We start from the raw sequence: 19,172 nt of genomic DNA, 5'->3' as shown, positions 1-19,172 counted from the left end.
TAAAAACATTCATATTTCATGGGTGTCTTTCCACATTAGCACATTCAGACCTACTTAGTTCTTTAAGACTAGATGATTGACTTAACCAATTGCCTATAGGTGGGCAGTTAGATGGATCCCAGTATTTTATAACAGCATCTTTACATGCTGGCACACTGAATGGGAGTGGGTGAGTAGTAGGAAACATTTCTGCGAAAAGTTTACCATTTTCATTGACTGGAATAGATTTTAATAATTAGAATAGACTTTTGAAAGCAGTATGGCTAGGCTGGCAGGTGGACTCAAGAGCATAGGATCTCACTGCTACTAAAAGAAGGTCATTCCTACGGCAGTTCTGAACATAGAAAAGTCAATCACATACTAATGCTCTCTCAGGTGAGTAACTACTAATCACAGCAAACAGCAGAAGAGTAGCTTACATATAAAAAGGTCACTGTCACTTCATGTAGAAGAAATAATTAAAGTAGCTCAGCAAAGAGCAAAATAAAAGGAAATAAATGTTTCAGAATAAGCTGTTATATTTGTTTGGTATCAATAAAATGGTCCAAAATACATCAGAAGACCATGGCAAGTTCTAGCTGTGGAAATGATAAAATCTGACATTTACTGTTTAAATTCAGCAGCTGGAAGAATCCCTTTGTAAAGAAGATGAAGTTTACTTCCAGACTGCATTACTCTTTGGAAAGTATGACCTACCAGTTAGAATTTGGGTATTATTGTTACCTTTTCCTTCACGTCCGCATCATGATGATTAACTAATGCTCTCATTTTCTGGGCACATTCTTCTCCATATAACAGGAAAAACAATGAACCTTGAGTGAAAGTAGGCTGAATAGTTAAGTGGCCTTCCTTTTTGAGGCAGTTATTTATATTCTGAAATAGCGTAAGAGCTCGAAGAAGAATCTCCTTTGCCACGTGGCCATCATAAAGGGAAAGGAATGACGAATCCACCTGAAAAAGGAAACAAGTATTATTTTAACATATGAAAAAAATTTTCATGTGTATTTTCACATTTTAAAACTGTTGAATACATTTAAAAAATCTTACCATTGAACATTATCCCTAAAATTGTATAATATAAATGCAAAATCTTATGTACCCCCACACTGTATAGTAATGGAAAAAAGAGGTTTCATATTTTAGCTGAAAAATAAGATTTCCTTGGAATCCTAGAATATAATCATTTGGGAAAACACCCATTTCCTTTTTTAAGATCCATCACACAGTCTTCATGGGACCTCACCAATTCACCCGTCACACATTTCCTGCACACATGCCTGCGGGGCACAGGATGAGCAGGTGAACAGAGCAGGGTCTCTTTCCACAGGAGCTGAGGTTGTTCTAACTGCACCACCTTGCTTCCTTCAGAATACTTATCTTTTAATTGTCTTGTTCTCCTGTTACCTATTTTTGTCTCCTCCCTACATTGTAAGCTCCATGAGGACAAGCACCATGTCATCCTGTACTCACTTGGAGTATCGGCACTTGGCTCAGCATTGGGCGCGTACTGGGAACTCCTTTCATACTAGTGTTTCAGTGGATAAGAGATACATGTGAGCATAACCAAGTCAAGTGTAAAAGATGTGATGATATAAGTATATCCCAAATTGGGTGGAGACAGAAAAATTACTATTTATTTTTACTAGGGAGACCTTTTGAAAAACAAATTTTAAAAGTAAAATATGCTCCTTACAAAAATTTTGAGAAATTCCTATAGGCAAAAAGAACCAAAGAGAAAACATAACACAATATTGCTCCTCAGAGATGATCCCTGTTAGCATTATAAAAGGGATAAATACATCCAGATCTATCTGTCCAAATCTACACATTTGTATATTTACAAAACAAACATGTAAGCTATTTACTTGGGCACCAAGTAGTCCTTCAGTCATGGCTGGATTTTCAGACAAATTCAACAGCAGTTTTAAAACTTGAACCTGAAATAAGAACAATATTGGTTTATTTGAGACTCAGATGGCATGAATTTTTCTCTCCCTGTCCTCTCGCCTTGTCGCATTTAGCACTGCCTATGCTTCAAGGTCTGGCTCAAATTCTCTTACTCCACGGAGGCTCTCAATTCATCTTATGTAAAAGGGGTTGCTCCCTCCCTCCCCACACCCTCTCCTGCCCCCAACACTTGGCACAGGTCTCAGAGCACTTGTGTTATTTAAACCAAATTTTTCCAATTACCTTGTTAGGGAGATAGGGAGAAAATTACCTACATGCATATCTAACACATGGTAGGTTTAACATGTGTCACATAAATTGTATTATGATTACTGTTAGGTGAAATATGATCTTTGGAACAAAAAAGGAATCTTTCAAAGCTCAGTTTATTTCTATTTAAAGTATGAAAATTTAAAAACAATTTGGTTACCAAGACTAAATAAATAACAATATGGCCCTTTTCTTCTTAGTAGGTCACAATGAATCTTTGAATTTACTTTTTTAATGTGAAAAATGCTTTATAATCATTTAAATAGGCAGTGATAGAAATAATTAGCAAATAAATGTTAACTTATAGGCAAGTAGCTAAAGTATCAGTATTACTATCACTTATAACTGAAAACTTAGCAATAAAAAAATTAAAATAGAATTCCTACTTTAAAAACAAAGGTCAAGTAAAACTGTACTTTCTACAAGATATGAGCAGGGAGGGGGTTCTGAAGTCAGGAAACGGTGACAAATGTGCTCTCCACTAGACCCGAAAGGAACCGGATGTGTATTTTATAAAACTTGCTTTGATTACAAAGGCATTATGTGTTTACTAGAGAATATTAGCAAAGAAGATAGAAAAGCACAAAAAGGAAATTCACCCATATTCCCATGACCAGAAACGATCACTATTAAGTTTTGGTATTTTCTCCTTGGTCTTTATGTACCTACTAGAGGCCTGGTTCCTCGGCCTGGCCTGCGCCCTCTCACAATCCAGGACCCCTCAGGGGATGTCGGACTGCAGGTTTCGGCCAGATCCCCACAGGCCAGACGGAGGGACCCCACTGGTGCACAAATCCATGCACCAGGCCTCTAGTATGCATATAAGATCTTTGGTGAATCTCTTCCCTCCCTCCCCCCTCTTCCCTTCCCTCTGAGATCTCATAGTCTGTTCCATGTTTCCATGCCTGTGCATTGAGTGCCTGCCCCCTGGTGGTCAGTGCGCGTCATAGCTACCAGCTGAACAGTCAAACGGTCGCTTAGGCTTTTATATATATAGATATGGATCCTACATATTCACATATTCCTTTGAACATGTTGAACATACAAATTTGTTAATTAAGGAGGAGAATATATGGCTTTGCTTAATTTTATTTTTTTAATCAACTATTAAAAATTATGCAGTAGAAAACTATGAAATATTGATATTAAACTTTCCTTTAAATTTTAAAAATAAAATTAATAAATGATCATGATAGATTTCAAACAGTGCGGAAGAGAACAAGGTAAAAACAAAAGCCACCATCCTCTCTGCCTACTGCACTCCCACTGGAAACCACGGGTAACAGTTTTTTGTATATGTGGAGATCATGTTTTCCAAACAGACATCCTTTGTAAAATTACAGCCTCTTAACCTTTTGCACTCGGATGTCAAGTGTGACTCGACACGGTTAGCATCAGTAGCAGCTCGTATGTCGAATTGTATTGAATGTATCAATAATTTGAAATATAAAAAAATCCAAAAAAATAAGTTTGTATGAAAAGAAACTCCAGTTTTTTATTCTACTGCCGCGCTTTGTAAAATCTGGGGTATTTAAAAAATTAAATTCCAAGTAGAATAAAGGAATCGAGAAAAAAGCAAGCGAGTGCAAAGAGTTAAAGTGAAACAGCAAAGACGACTTCCGATCTTTTTCTTTAGTGCACTTCCTGGAGTCACTGTCAGGTCTGAGTGGCCCAACTGGCTATCAGCGACACCGATAGAAAGTGTTAGGAATAAACACTTGTCTCCAACTTCACTGAAGTTTTGATTAAGAAAACTGGGACAAGAGTTCTGAAATAGGGTGGCCCCAAAACTATGAAATAAGCCTGGATGAAGTCAACAGAATCTAAAAGGCCCTCTAGTTGTCAATGAGGGCAGATTTACAACCAGGAATAATAAATGCAGCAGCATACAGTATCCTGAACTAAAATTCCACATTGCTATGTTCTGTAGAAGACAGATGACACGGAAAACAGAAACAAACCACACCAAAGAACATATAGAGCATGTATTTCAGTTTGAAACCACATTAAGTCTCTGTCTCTTACCACATGTGCCATCTTGTAGGGGGCTCTGGGTAATTTCTTTTAAGCCATTATGTTTTCTTTGCTCTCACTGGAGATGGAGCAGTTTATGTACATTAATCTTCCACTATTTGTATTTAGTTATGAATCAGTGTTATACCCAAAAGGTTATTATAGTACAGTGAGATCACTTATTAAAAATAAGATTTTAAAAAAGTCATTTTGGTGGTTACTAAGAAAATATCTAAAATGGATACAATTTCCCACTTACAAATGGATTACTATCCAAAAGTTAGTTTGCAAGTTGAAACTTTACATTTTTTTTTTTTAAGGAGAAAAACAATGTTATAATTGGTGGTTAGATTCCCAGACAGACCAAAAAAGCCAATTTTCTATTCCAGAAATATTGTACTAAGCACAGTAATGGAAAAACAGAAATAGAACATACTATTGTGGTGTGTGTTACCTCTTTTTTTTAAATAATCCTTACCCAAAGACATGTTTTATTGATTATTTAGAGAGAGAAACATGGATCGGTTGGTTGCCTCACATATGCGCTCTGACCAGGGGTTGAATCCGCAACCTAGGTATGTGCCCTGACCAGGAATCAAATCCACAGTCTTTTGGTGTATGGGACAATGCTCCAACCAAGTGAGCCACAGCAGCCAGGGCATGAGTCACCTTTTAAAAAGTCATAAAATATATTAAAACATAGACCACGTCTGAGACAGATCTTTATAGCCTCAAGGTCAGACTCGCCTGGCTCTGAACTCAAATGTTCCTCTGGGGTTTTGGGTAAGGCAGCTGCACAGAGAGGCGGAGGGAAGATTTTTCCTACAGCTGCCAGGCCACAGGGGCGAGGGAAGGGAGTTTCTACAGGGCCCCAGGGGCTGGAAGTTACCTTGGTCTCCTGGAGAGAAAGAGATGGTGATGGGTGCATGCATTTTGGAAATTGTCAATGGATGGAGCAATATTGTTAAAATATTACTAATATGATTATTACATTTAATTTTGAATGCCTTTAAAAGGGTTATAATGAGGCTCTACTGTGATCACAATTTGATAACCTCAGAAATAACTTCAGTGACATTGAGTATTTGGAGTCTGGCTTCACATCCGGTTCTTCTAAAATGCTTGTGCATTTTGCCCAGCCGGTGTGGCTCAGTTGGTTGACCAATGTCCGTGCACCAAGAGGGTTTCAGGCTTGATTCCTGGTCAGCGCACACACCTAGGCTTGATCCCCAGTAGGGGTAAGTAGGGAGGCAACCAATCAGAGTTTCTCTCGCAACTTTCCTTTTTCTATAAAGTCAGTGGAAATATCCTCAGGTGACAATTTAAAAACAATCAAACAAATAATAAAATGCTTGCGCATTTTTATGTCAACTGTGCCAGAGAACAGACACTAATACAGTAAAACACTGATGGGTCAACCCAACAAATCAGAAACTCTGATTAATCTGCCTTCTGTTTTTATGCTATTTCTTGAAAAATGGCACTTGATAAGAATATTCACTAGTATGAGGGGCTACTCCAATAACTTTCATAGGGTGTCTCTTGAGATTCTACTTAATTCAGCTCAACCTATTGCTTCCTATGTCTACTTAACAGGTCAAAGTGAAGCACTGAAACATCCATTACTAAAACTTAAAAGTAGTATTAAAAAGACTTTTCAAGTAATAATGGCTGAATCAAAAATATGTTTTGTTAACCCCAAGGTAAGCAAAAATTCAATTAACCAGCACTATAACTCGAAGACGCCATTGGGGTGGAGGCGGGGGGAAGCTACCTACCTTCAGTAGAAGATAAATTGATGTGCAGAAAACCAAATAAATACCAATCTATTGATTAAGCAAAATATATTATTTTCACAAGTTAATTTTGAAATTCAATATTAGGGGATAAAAATAATTTACTTTCTTGGACCCATGTAAGGGTTTTTAATAAACTTTAACTTTCTCTTTTGAGGGATTTGAAAATTCAATTCCAATCTTATAAACTTGATGCGATAGCTCTTCGTACTTCAAGTAATCACCGTTTCCTTCGTACCTTGGTGGTTCCATTCCCTGAAAGCAACACTTGGAACAGGTCTGTAATGTAACTGGTAAACATATGCTGATGGTCATTGGTAACGGTCATGTTTGTTAGCAATCTCAGTCCCGCCAACTGCACAGGGGAGTTCAGGGGGCCAGAGAAGACATCCTCACAGACTTGATTGACGTATACCTGGAGGTGGGGGGGGGGAAAGTGAGCATCTTAGAATCTCCAAAGTTTTTCTATTGAAGAGTAACTTTCTGCACAGTGAGTCAACTGCTCTGAGCACAACAGAATTAAGGAGGAACATGTGTGAAGTCTCTTTGTACCATGGTTAAGCACCTTCGCAGTGGGGCCTAGGACAGTGGTCGGCAAACTCATTAGTCAACAGAGCCAAATATCAACAATACAACGATTGAAATTTCTTTTGAGAGCCAAATTTTTTAAACTTAAACTTCTTCTAACGTCACTTCTTCAAAATAGACTCACCCAGGCCGTGGTATTTTGTGGAAGAGCCACACTCAAGAGGCCAAAGAGCCGCATGTGGCTCGTGAGCCGCAGTTTGCCGACCACGGGTCTAGGAGGTACATTAAGAAGTAAAAAAGTAAAGAAGGTGGGGGGAGAGTAAAATGGAATTTTGCTTTATAGTTAGTCCTATCAAAAATAAGCAAAACTATATATGGCCCAAGGTTCATGTATGCCCAGGGGAACGTGTAGGAACTCCTCCTCCATAACATTGTTAACCACCACTGGCAAAAAATAACGCAGTGCCGGCAGTACTCCTATTTCACACATAATAGAACTGAACCCAGCGTGATGGAAAGTTTTTTGAACTCTATTTTCTATGTCTGGCCATGGTCTTTCCACCTTGGAAAAATTGTATCTCTCAGATAATTGGTATTCACCCAACTAAATCTGAACTCTACCAAACATTCTAACTGGTAACAAAAATTCCGAATATAAATGCTAAGATATTTAACATTTAAATAATACCCAGGTAGTATCCATGTTACCACGGAAACTAAAGCAATGGTAGTAAAGCAAAGAGAGATTAAATTTTTAATCTGGTTTCAAGATCTAAATGATGTTTACAAGTCAACTGGCTCTCTTGGGTCACAATTTCATCACACATCATTCCTTTAAAAAAACCCACCACATTTCCTTAGCTCTTATGTCATATTTATGTAAGATAGTGATGTCTCTCAAAGCATTTCCTAAAATGTGTTGGGCATTTACATCCCTATGATCTCTGAACCTTTTGCCATTTCAGTTCTAGCAACAAGATTACCAAATGGGCAGCTCAGTTATTCCTGGACCTGTGCCCACCTTACCTCGTTCCCTTCTCCTGGAATTCCCTCCTCCCCAACTCTACTTGTAGAAAACTTAGACTTCAAGAGCCAGGTTGTAATCTACCTTTTACAGAAACTTTAACGAGATCTCCCCTTTCTATGCACTCAATTATGTTTTTAGTTACATTTTTTCTTAAAGTACTTCATCATGTTCTGCCTTGATTACTTACCTTATCTTTCCATCTAGCTTTATGAAGTTACCTTATCTTTCCTTCTAGCTTTCTTAAAAAAGATGTTAATCATGTTCATTTTTTAGCTCTGTACCACAGATCAGGAGTTCAATAAATGCTGAATTAACATAATTTCCTAATTTGTTGTATCTATTTTTTGATGTTATTTGACTCTGGCCTGGTTCCTTTGCTACTTGGATTAAACTGAATCCCCAAATTCAAACATTCATTGCACCTCTTACTGGCTAGTTTAGATCCTTCCCTCCTCTGCCTTATTCTACCCATTAAAAAATGGGCAGACATTATTCCAAAGGAGAGATACACATGGTCAATAAGTTCATGAAAAGATGCTCAACATCACTAATCATCAGGGAAATGCAAATCAAAACCACAATGAGATGTCCCCTCACACTTGTCAGAATGGCTATCATTAATAAATCAATAGCCCTGGCCAGTGGTTCCAAGGATAGAGCACTGTCTGTGCACAGAAGGGTCTCTGGTTTGATCCCCAGTCGGGTCATATGTGTGAGGCAACCAATTGACATTTCTCTCTGTTTCCCTTTCCCTTCCTCTCTCTTTAGAATTGATGAAAAGGCATATTCTCAGGTGAGGATTAAAAAAATTTTTTTCTTTAAATCAACCAATTATCAATCAATCAACCAACAAACAAAAAAGTGGCAATAATGGAGAGAAACCATCCCTGTGCACGGTTGGTGGGAATGTAAACTGGTGCAGCCACACGGAAAGAGTGTGGAGGTTCCTCAAAAAATTAAAAATAGAACTGCCATACGATCCAGCAGTTCCACTTCTGAGTGTTTATCTGAAGGAAAGGAAATCACTACCGCGAAGAGAAAGCTATAAGCCCATGCGCACTGGAGCATTAGTCACAATAACCAGGAATAGAAACAACCTAAGTGTCTGTTGACAAATGGATAAAGAAGATGTGATATACACAATGGAATATTATTCAACCATTAAAGAGAAGAAAATACTGCCATTTGCCACATGGATGGAACCTGGGGACATTATATGAAGTGAAATAAATCAAACAGAGAAAGACAAATACTGAATGATCTCACTTATATACAGAATCTAAAAAAGCCTAACTCATAGAAACAGAGTAGCAGGTGGTTGCCAGGGGCTGTGGGTGGGAGAAATGGGGAGATGTTGGTCAAAGGGTACAAACTTCTAGTTATAAGATGAATGAATTCTGGGGATCTAAGTATAGCAGGGTGACTATAGTTAGTAATACTGTAGTGCAAGCAGTAGCCCGTGTATACTTAAAGTTGCTAAAAAAATAGATTTAAGATGTTCTTACCACAGGAAAAAGAAGGTAACTATGTGAGATGATGGAGGTATTAGCTAACACTATGGTGGTCATCATTTTGCAATGTATCCAATCATCACTCTCTACACCTTAAACTCGCACAATGTTATATGTCAATTATATCTCAACTAGGGGCCCGGTGCACGAAATTCATGCACGGGGGGTGGGGGGAGGGTCCCTCAGCCCAGCCTGCGCCCTCTTACATACTGGGAGCCCTCAGGGGATGTCCTACTGATGGCTTAGGCCCACTCCCTTTATGGGAGGCAACTGGGCTGATCAGGGGAAGGCGCCAGCCCCATCACCCCGCTGCTGCTGCCACTGTCAGTCACTGCAACCACCAAGGTGTTTTCATCAACACGGACTCCAGTCCCTTCACCATGAAAAAATTACAACTTTCTTTAGGCATTTTCAAGATGTGTCTTTCATAGGATATGTTTCCATTGATTTTTAGAGAATATGGAAGAGAAAGGGAGAGACAGAGAGAAACATCAAAGTGAGAGGAACATTTTGATTGGTTGCCTCCTGCATGAGCCCTGACCTGGGCCCCGGCCAGGGAGGACCCTGCACCCTAGGTACATGCCCTTGATCAGAATTGAACCCAGACTCTGCTGTTGGCAGGCCAACGCATTATCCACTGAGTCAAACCGGATAGGGCAAGATATGACATTTCTTAGCCCTCCAGCAGCGGACCTTCGTTTTTTTCTCCAGGAGTGTGGTGGAAAAACCCTAGATCACCTTTTTGGATTCTTATTACCCAAGTTACTAAGAACATTACCAGTGGCGTACAGGGAGCTTAGCCAATGAGCAGTCAGAAAAGGTACATAGATAAAGTGGGTTAGAAACTCAGTTCACACCGATCTCTTGCTCTGCCCCTGCCTAGGCCTGAAGCCTCGGGGACTGGGAAGGTGCCCTTCAGCTCCCTCCAATCGCTGGCTCTGCCCCTGCCCAGGCCTAAAGCCTATGGGGCCCTCCAGCTCCCTCCAGTGGCTCCCTCTCCCTCCGATGGCTGGCTCCTGCTTGCTCCGATCGCTGGCTCCCTTTCCCCCCATCATTGGCTCCCCTCTCGCTCAGATGGCTGGCTCCCTCTCGCTCCAATCACTGGCTCCCGCTAGCTCCGATGGCTGGCTCCCTCTCGCTCTGGGTGCCGAGGATGTTCCCTGTTCCCAGATGAAGGCCACTGGGCACCTATGTATGCAAATTAGCCACCATCTTAGTTGGGTTAATTTGCATACTCACTCTGATTGGCTGTGGCATAGCGGAAGTACGGTCAATTTACATGTTTGTCTATTATTAGGTAAGATAAAGCTGGGGAAAAAGGGTAATTCTTGGCCATAACATTATAAAGGATAGTCTACTAAAATTTTATTACTGACATTTTTATTATTTTCGCTTTCATTTATCGATAACCTTACACATTTGTGATTTTAGATAGCTTACCTTTATCTTGATTTGATTTTCAACATTCACACTCAGGTTACTCAGTGCATTTAAAGCCTTCTCTTTAATACTGTGGTTGGGATCCTTGATTTTGCTTCCAACAATTGGAATACCACCCAATTCACGAATAATAACCTAAGAGGGGGAAAAACAGCACCATAAATTCAATATGTAGCCCCCTACATTGACTTCTTTGCATCCACAAACACAAATAAAAATTAATGACTCTTTGGAAATATCTTTCCTATATACAACCCATAATTCCTATTTAAAAAAATTACCATCCATAATATAATAGGTAAAGAAAATCAATTGAAAATAAAATTAAGATGTAATTATTTAAACTATTGCACGGCGATATATAAAGATTTGCACAGTTACTATAATGATCTCAAAGCAATTTACAAACAAAATTATTTCAGTTTGAAATTAGTTATATCACTTCTCTATACAGGCAAATTTATAAAAATATGATTTAGAATACTAAAGCAGTGTTTTGTTAAAATATGTTCTTTGGAATACCAATCCCTCAAGATGTTAATGGATGTTCCATTTTAAAAAGGGGAGGTGTTATGATTAAGCAAGTGTGAGAAACTCTGGGTATATTAAGAGTCATAATATTTCTTTGTTGTGATGCATTAATGTTCATGTGCACTGGGAGGCTCCAAGAGGGGAGTACTGAATATAGTACAGCTGAATTCTGAACACAGGTTTGAAATGCACGGGTCCACTTATACATGTAATTTTTTCAGTAAATTCTATAACTGTATTTTCTCTTCCTTATTATTAATATATATATAGGGCACAATGTCACAGGAAGGTCATGGTGTTCTGCCACCCGTGAGGAGTAAGCCCAAGTTGCTGTTGGATGTGTCATACACAGAGGAGCCATTCTTCAGGCACTCTGCTCTCTCCACATCCAATCTTCCTTATTATTTTAATGACATTTTCTTTTCTCTACATTGCCTTATTCTAAGAATATAGTATACAAGACATATAACAACATATGTGTTAATCGACTGTTTATGTTATCAGTAAGGCTCTGGGCCAACAGTAGGCTATTAGTAGTTAAGTCCTGGGGGTATCAAAAGTTATTTGCACATTTTCAACTGTATGGAGGTTGGTGCTCCTAACTCTCTTATTGTTCAAGAGTCGACTGTACTAGTATTTCTATGAACTGTACACAAAGAGGGTCATTTCCCAGTGTGGAGGTGATGGGAGGGACACCTATTAACATCTTGCAGAACTGGAGTTCCACAGTTTGAAAAATGGTTTCCAAATTTTCAGAGGAAAATTAACTTGGGAATTTCTCACAATCAATTGCAACACTATGATACTGTGTGCCTTTGGCCCTGACACTGAACTGTACAACTGCTTCAACTGTTACAAGAAACACAGGTTGAAAATGATTACTGTCATATTTACCAACAGCCCAATACCCTTATTCTGTTGTTAAGGGTGGGCAAAGCATGGAGAGAAAAACAAACCTTCCCTCTGTAGTTCCAGGTTCAGGTTCTTCCCAAAAACTGTTACTAGAAAACAGCACCCCCCCCCGCCCCCGCTCCCCACTGCTAAAGCAGATCAAGGCACTATAATCAACAATGAGGGGCACTAACTCTCATTACCCAAGAAAGTACTGATTTGCCAGTGGCCATTGACCCACTTGAGTACAGTTTATTTCAGAGAGATAAAAACTACAAGTAGCCCTGCGCACGAATCCGTGCGCGAGTAGCTCGCTGCCACTTGCCTCAGCTGGCCGCCCTGCCCACTGCCGCTCGTAGCTCTCCGCTGCACATAGCTAGCTGCTCCGCCCTCCTGTAGCTCTCCGCTGCTTGTAGCTCACTGCCCCGCCTTCCTGCTGCACCAATTTGCATATTACCCTATTATAAGTATAGATGGCATCAGAAATACCCCAATACAGGCATGCCAATAAATTAGTTATTCTCTGTTGTTTCTGATTGCCTGGCACCCCTCTTTCCCTGGGGGCAGACATGGCACCTCCTCTATCCACACAGTCCCTGGTGGGACTGCTGGTCAGCTGTGTTCATACCCATCCCTGCAGTATGGATGTAGGATGCTCCTGTGAGCCAGGCCTCGCTAATCATGGTTCATGGTGCCTTGACCCAGTGACTTGACCCTAGCACAGCAACTCCACCTTCTGGACTATGAGCTATAGGGATGAAGGCTTCAGAGGCCAGTGGCTTTGTTTCCGTCCCTGTGAAGGAAACCACTTTGCAGCCAGAGACACAAAGTCCAACACACAAAAAGAAGCAGGCGTAAGCAAAGACAGAAGATAGAGAGCAAGCGAGCTCCGGTAACACTTTCCATAGCCTTGAACTGTGTTCACTTGTGCCTGAAACCAGTGCTATTCTTGGATGTCCAAGTTAACTGAGCTCAATATTTTCCCTTTCTGGTTAAAATAATTTAAGCTGGGTCCTGTCACTTGCAACTGAAAGAATGTGAGCAATACACAAATATTCTTTCTATTTCATTATAAATCTCTAGAGCTTTATAGTAAACCTTGCTACACTGGAGAAAACTGGATTGAAATAAAGTATAAAATTCAAATTAATTTTGCATTCATCACATGTTAACAAAGGGGCACTAGCTGAAAATAATAACAAAAAATGTTTCTACTCTTTCTTCATGGGGTCAGAGATGAAAGCATTCAAGTTAAGCTCTTTAGTCTTATAAGCTGTTTACATTGCTTAGTGGTTGTTGGAGTGATCGAGGGACAACCTGCACCAAAACCATCCTCATGAGAGTTATTCCAGTGTAAAGCATGTACTTAAATGTTAGATGCTGTCATTGTTCTACTGTTGAATTTTAAATAATTTAAAAGGCCATCCAATGTTATGTTAGATACACTTATTACAAATGTGATACCTGTGACCAACTTCATAGGGATCTAGAAACATATTAATAACCACCTCTCTTTAAGCTGTGCTTTTCAGAAGTAAACAAACCTTATGCTATAGGTGTAAGTAGTCACATTATATAGGTGAGGGAATTGAGGCTTTAACTCCTCAGGGTCACCATTACTGCTGGTGTGTAAGAATGGGAGGAGCCTGTGTGTCGAGACGAGGGTACTTACCTGGTTAGCTGAAAAGGCTGCATTGTTACCCACAGTGACCAAAGCTCTTTCAATGATTGCAGGATCCTCAGTTAACTCAAGCAGATAAAGGAGTTTCTGAAGTTGTTCAGCATTTAGGACATCATCATATGAACCATTGGTTAAGTCTTCTGCATAAAAAGAAAATGAAATAAAGTTCACCTAAAATCAATATGACATTAAAAAATTAAAACAGTAGTGAATGCTCTGATGCCAGGCATGGAGTTAAGCACTTTATGTGTTTTGTCTGATATAATCCTCAAGTAACCCTGGGAAGAAGATACTAATTTAATCTATAGATGGTATTTTTTTTTAGTAAGACACTGCATGCAAATAATATATAACCCCAATGCCAATTGCATTTTCTGTTTCTTAAAAAAAAATCAGGTACACCCATCCAATGAAACATTTGCCTATAGAAATGTGATTTGCATTAAGTAGACCTTTTCTGATCACAATTTTAAGAGCACCTCTGGCAGGAGAGTTATGGGAGGAACCCAATTGCATTTCTGGTGTGGCTTTTTTAAAAAAATATATATTTTATTGCTTTTTTACAGAAAGGGAGAGGGATAGAGAGTTAGAAACATTGATGAGAGAGAAACATCGATCACCTGCCTCCTACACACCTCCTACTGGAAATGTGCCCACAACCAAGGTACATGCCCTTGGCTGGAATCGAACCTGGGACCTTTCAGTCCGTAGGCCGACGCTCTATCCAATGAGCCAAACCGGTTAGGGCTGGTGTGGCATTTTTGTTTGGTTTATATGAACAAGGCATTGCTGATTGGGAGGCTCCACAGCTGTCCTGATCTGCTGTGGCGAAGACAAAGGAAAAGCTGTCATTCTGAGGAAATGCTAGAACAGTCAAATGTTGGATCTGCTCAGTGACTTTTAGAATTATAGCTTTTAACCTTAAAAAAATCCTCTTTGCAGAAATCAAAAACCATTTTTATAACACTACTAGTGGCCCGGTGCATGGATTCATGCACATTGAAAGAAAATTAATTAGGAGAAATATTTTAATATCACTATTCGCCCTTTCTCTATAATAGAAGTGCCAGAGATGAAAGAAAATTAGTAAAATGTATATGAAAATAATATATAGATTGATTTAAAATAAACAATAACATGATATAATAGAGATATGGTATAAAAACATAATATAAAAACAACATTGATAAAAACAATGACTGATAAATTGATTAAACTTATTCTAATATCTCCCTGAATACCACTTTAATCCTTTGCACTCGCTTGCTTTTTTCTCGATTCCTTTATTCTAATGTTAACGGTGTCGAGTCACACTCGACATCCAAGTGCAAAAGGTTAAGAGTAAAAACACTTTCAGAGAGCTTGACTAATTTTCCTTATGATGAAGTATTTACAACTTTAACATCGCATGCTCTTCGAACTCAAGAGAAAGCAACATATAACTGACCATGTCCGAAAATGGGTTCAAGTAGGACTATTCCTACTCTGTCTAGATTGGTGCCAGCGAGAGCTTTATATGTATTGCACATGCACGAGTCAACACTTATTTTGAAATTGCCAGTGCATGTCATATGTACAGGTCGGTCGTACGTACAGTCACTTAGCCTTTTATATATATAGACTAGAGGCCTGATGCACAAAAATTGGTGCAAGAGTAGGCCTTCCTTCCCCAGCTGCCGGCACTAGCTTCCCTCGGGCTGCCCACAGGCACCTGTGTCCTGGGCTGGCTTCATCAGGAAGGACATCCGGAATGACGTCTGGTCTAATTAGCATATTACCCTTTTATTATTATAGATTACCCTATCTAGTAAAGAGGGAATATGCAAATTGACAGTCACACTGTCACAAAGCTGGCAGCGCCCATAAATGGCGGTGCCCAGTCCCCTCAGCCCCGCCGGAGTCCCCCAGTCCTTTCAGCCCCACCGGGGGGTGGCAGGTGCGCAGTGCGACTGGACCCACCCTCAGCCCCCCAGGGCCAGCCCAAGGTTCGGGCAAGTCTCGGATGTCGGCTGCCTAGCTGACGCCCAAGGTGCAGGCAAGCCTTGGATGGTGGCTGCCCAGACGCCCAGGGCTGCCCGAGGCTCAGGTAACCAGGGCCGGCTGAGGCTTGTGCTGCCAGCAGTGGCAGCAGCAGAGGTGTGATGGGGGCGTTGCCTTCCCCTGATCGCCGGGTTGCCTCCCACCCCTGAGGGCTCCCGGACTGTGAGAGGGGGGCAGGCCGGGCTGAGGGACACCCCCTCCAGTGCATGAATTTTCATGCACCGGGCCTCTAGTTGTGTTATAAACATAGAACAATTCCTTAAAAGTGAACATAGGATTATAGGTCAGACAGTGCATGTGTCTACACTACACTATTGGAGATGGGGGAAGAGAAGGGTTATACAAAATAGGTACAATATTATGTCACATCTGTACTTTTTCTTTTTAAAAACATGTACCAAATTATTATAGGAGGTTATCTTTGGGTGCTGGGATTAAAAGTGACTTATTTTCCACCCTGTGCTAATGAGTATTTTCTGATTTTTTAAAAACAACAAACACGTGTTACTGCTGTAATTAAAATAATGAAGTAGCCCTGGCTGGGTGGCCCAGTTCGTTGGAGCATCGACTTGTACACCAAAAGGTTGCAGGTTTGGTTCCCTGTCAGGGCACATACCTAATTAACAATACTCTATTATATACTTAAAATTGCTGCGAGAGTAAGTCTTAAAAGCTCTTACCCCAAGGAAAAAAAACTGTAACTGTGTGGTGATGGGTGTCAATAAACTTATTGTGGTGATCATTTTGCAATATATACATATATCAAATTATTTTAATTTGATATATGTATATATTGATTTGATAAATACATATAAAGAATGTCATATGCTAACTGTACCTCAATTAAAAAAATATCACCTTCTAAAAATTTAAGAATGATGCTGACAAAATGGGTATTTCTCAATGTTATTCAAAGACAAAGGTGCAGCTTCAGGAAGAAGATACTGTGAGCAACTTATTTTGTAAGCTTCCTGACCTAAGGTAATGGTGATTTTGGGAAACGATAAAATTAAGTTTAAAAAGTAAGACTTTGGCACTAGCCAGTCTGGCTCAGTGGTCAGAGTGACCACCCATGGACTGCAGAATCGTGGGTTTGATTCTGGCCAAGGGTTTGATTCTGGGGGCATGTACCTTGGTTGCAGGCTCGATCCCTGCCCCAGTCTGGGCATGTTGGGGAGGCAACCAATCTATGTTTCTCTCTCCCCCTCCCTTCCACTTTCTCTAAAAATCAATGGAAAAGATATCCTCATATGAGGATTAACAAAACAAAACAACAGAAAAGTAAGACTGTCAGTCTTCATCAGTGTAGGTGAGAAGTATGAGTCCAGGCCACTAGATCAATTACTTACTAGTATACAGATACATCTCTGACACAAAGACAACATATTAGGCTTTGTACATAAGTATATTAGTAAATGCAAATCTTTAAAAAGATTTTTCCTTTGTGGAAAAGGGGAAAGAGACCTCCCCCTCCACTCCCCTTTCTTACAGCATTTCCTTGAGCAAACTTGTAATTCCTTTCTGTCTCTTTGACATAAATATACATCTTTTTAAAAGATAAGTAAACCTCTTGCCACTTTACAATCCAATAAAATCTTTCTTAGGGGCTTTGGGATTATCTGTTTCACCCAAAGAGCTTGTATGCATATATGCATAACCCATGGACACAGACAATAGGTGGGTGAAGGCCTGGGAAGGGGGGGTGGGCTAGAAGGGGTCAATGGGGGAAAAGGGGGACATATGTAATACTTTCAGCAATAAAATTAAAATAAAAGAAAGAAAATGTAAACATCAAGGAACACCAGATGGAGCTGATCTTGCCTCTGAGTTCAGGCTTGGCATCTGGCTCCATGCTGCAACCACCTGCTTATCAAAAGGATACTGAGAAGTCTTATTTTCCCTCAGGAGAAAGCTAACACAAAGAGCCACCCCAACTACCAGTGCACTTAGGATGAACTACAGGGAGGTGGGCTTCCCTGCACTTCCCTGGAGCCAATGCTGCGGTCAAGTCCTCCTAAGGACAAGTTGTTTATCTTGAGGACACACACGTCATAGGAAAGAGGTTACATCTGGGTATACAAAGAGGCGAGAACTCTTTTGTCTTTGCAATCCTAGTAGCAGACTGCCTGTGATAGGTGTAGCAATCTAGTGGAGTGCTTCTTCCATAATAAAGCTATTTAGTTCTTCATTGGTAGAGAGGAGTTTCTTGGTTGGCAGGTGATTTTCATGATTTCCCTAACAGCATCCATTATCTGAAACACTCGGCAAATAGTTAGAATCCTGAATGCAGCCACCAACTTCTGGACAGAAACCTAATCCTGATCCTGTGCTTGCCCGCCCGCAGGCACCGGTTCCATTTTGAAAGCTGTATGGACACCCGTCTCCAGCATCCCTCCCTCGGCTGCACACATATGGACCGTGGAGACCAAGGTACCTCCCCTCTCGCAGGCTGGGCTGTGTCCAGGCAGAACTGCCCCCCTCGGACGTCCTTTCTTCCAGGGTAGCTGCACCAGCATTTCATCTGCAGCCCCAGGCCCCGCAGCACCCCGTCCACAGGGGGTCGGGGGAATCCCTTTGGTAACACAAAGGCCGGAAGCGAGCTTGAACGTGAGAAGGTTGCAACCAACGTGCGTTTGAGAAGCCGAATCCTCAGCTGTGACGCCGGACTCAGGCCCAGCGTCTGGCCATTTTTCACCCCAGGATTTTGAACAAAGAAGTGGAGGCAGGGAAGCGGCTCGGAACCGTACCCCAAACCAGTGGGCGACCCACCCTCTGCACCTGGGCCTCCCTCCCTCCGCGGCCGCAGTTTTCCCCGCGAGCACAGGGAAGCCATGGGCGCCTGCGGCATCTTCTTCAACGCCGACCCCCGGGGCAGCCCCGGCCCCCCTCCTCCCCAACCCCCGCCCCCCCCGCCCGGTTCCCGGAGGCCTCACCTGCGGACCGGGAGGGGCGCAGCCGGAGCCCCTGGCCGCCTCGCCGCTGCCCCCGCGTCAGCCGGTAAATGCAGTAGCAGGCGCCGGCCCCGAGGAGCAGGCCCGCCGCCACCCAGCCCGCGTCCCGGGCGCCGCCCATGCTGCCGCTGGGGTCGGGGCGCAGCGCGGGGCCTGGCGCGGGGGGCTCGTGGGCGCCGGCGCTGGGGCCTGCGGAGCCAGCGGGTCGCCCAGCCGCCGGAGCTGCAGCCGAGCCGCCGGAGGAGAAAGGAAATGGGAGTCGGAGCCCCGCCTCTCGGAAACAGCCCTGCGGGAAGCGTAAAACCGCCCACTCCGGCCACGACACATCCCGGCGGCTCCCCCAAGATGGGGCGAGGGGCGGGTGGCGGAGGGCCGGTCTGCGTGGAGAACTGCCACACTGTGTGACCCGAGGGGGACGCAGGGGGACTGCCACGGCCCGGGAGGGGCTCCCCAGGGCTTTCTCCCAGGCCCCGGCCGCCCGGCCCGAAGCCCGCCCCCCTCCCGGCTGCCCCCCGGGTGGGGCGGCTTAGATGCGCCCCGCCCACC

The 19,172-nt window shown here is 42.0% G+C and overlaps 1 protein-coding gene across 1 annotated transcript; it reads right to left on the bottom strand.

Annotated features, from left to right (window-relative positions):
• Positions 1-699: 699 nt before the first annotated feature.
• Positions 700-19,120, bottom strand: ARMC10 (armadillo repeat containing 10; the record flags this gene model as incomplete). Its single annotated transcript, XM_079785973.1, has 6 exons — positions 18,609-19,120; positions 13,627-13,775; positions 10,533-10,667; positions 6,265-6,441; positions 1,866-1,937; positions 700-951 (listed from the first exon to the last, which is right to left on the bottom strand). The coding sequence occupies exons 1-6, from the start codon at positions 18,745-18,747 to the stop codon at positions 700-702; spliced, it is 924 nt and encodes a 307-aa protein (XP_079642099.1). The 5' UTR covers positions 18,748-19,120.
• Positions 19,121-19,172: the final 52 nt, after the last annotated feature.

The sequence above is a fragment of the Cnephaeus nilssonii genome (assembly GCF_951640355.1).
Source record: "Cnephaeus nilssonii genome assembly, chromosome: 12".
Classification (NCBI taxonomy): Eukaryota; Metazoa; Chordata; class Mammalia; order Chiroptera; family Vespertilionidae; genus Cnephaeus; species Cnephaeus nilssonii.
The sequence above is the reverse complement of the archived record's forward strand: the minus strand, read 5'-3'. Positions and strand labels throughout refer to the sequence as shown.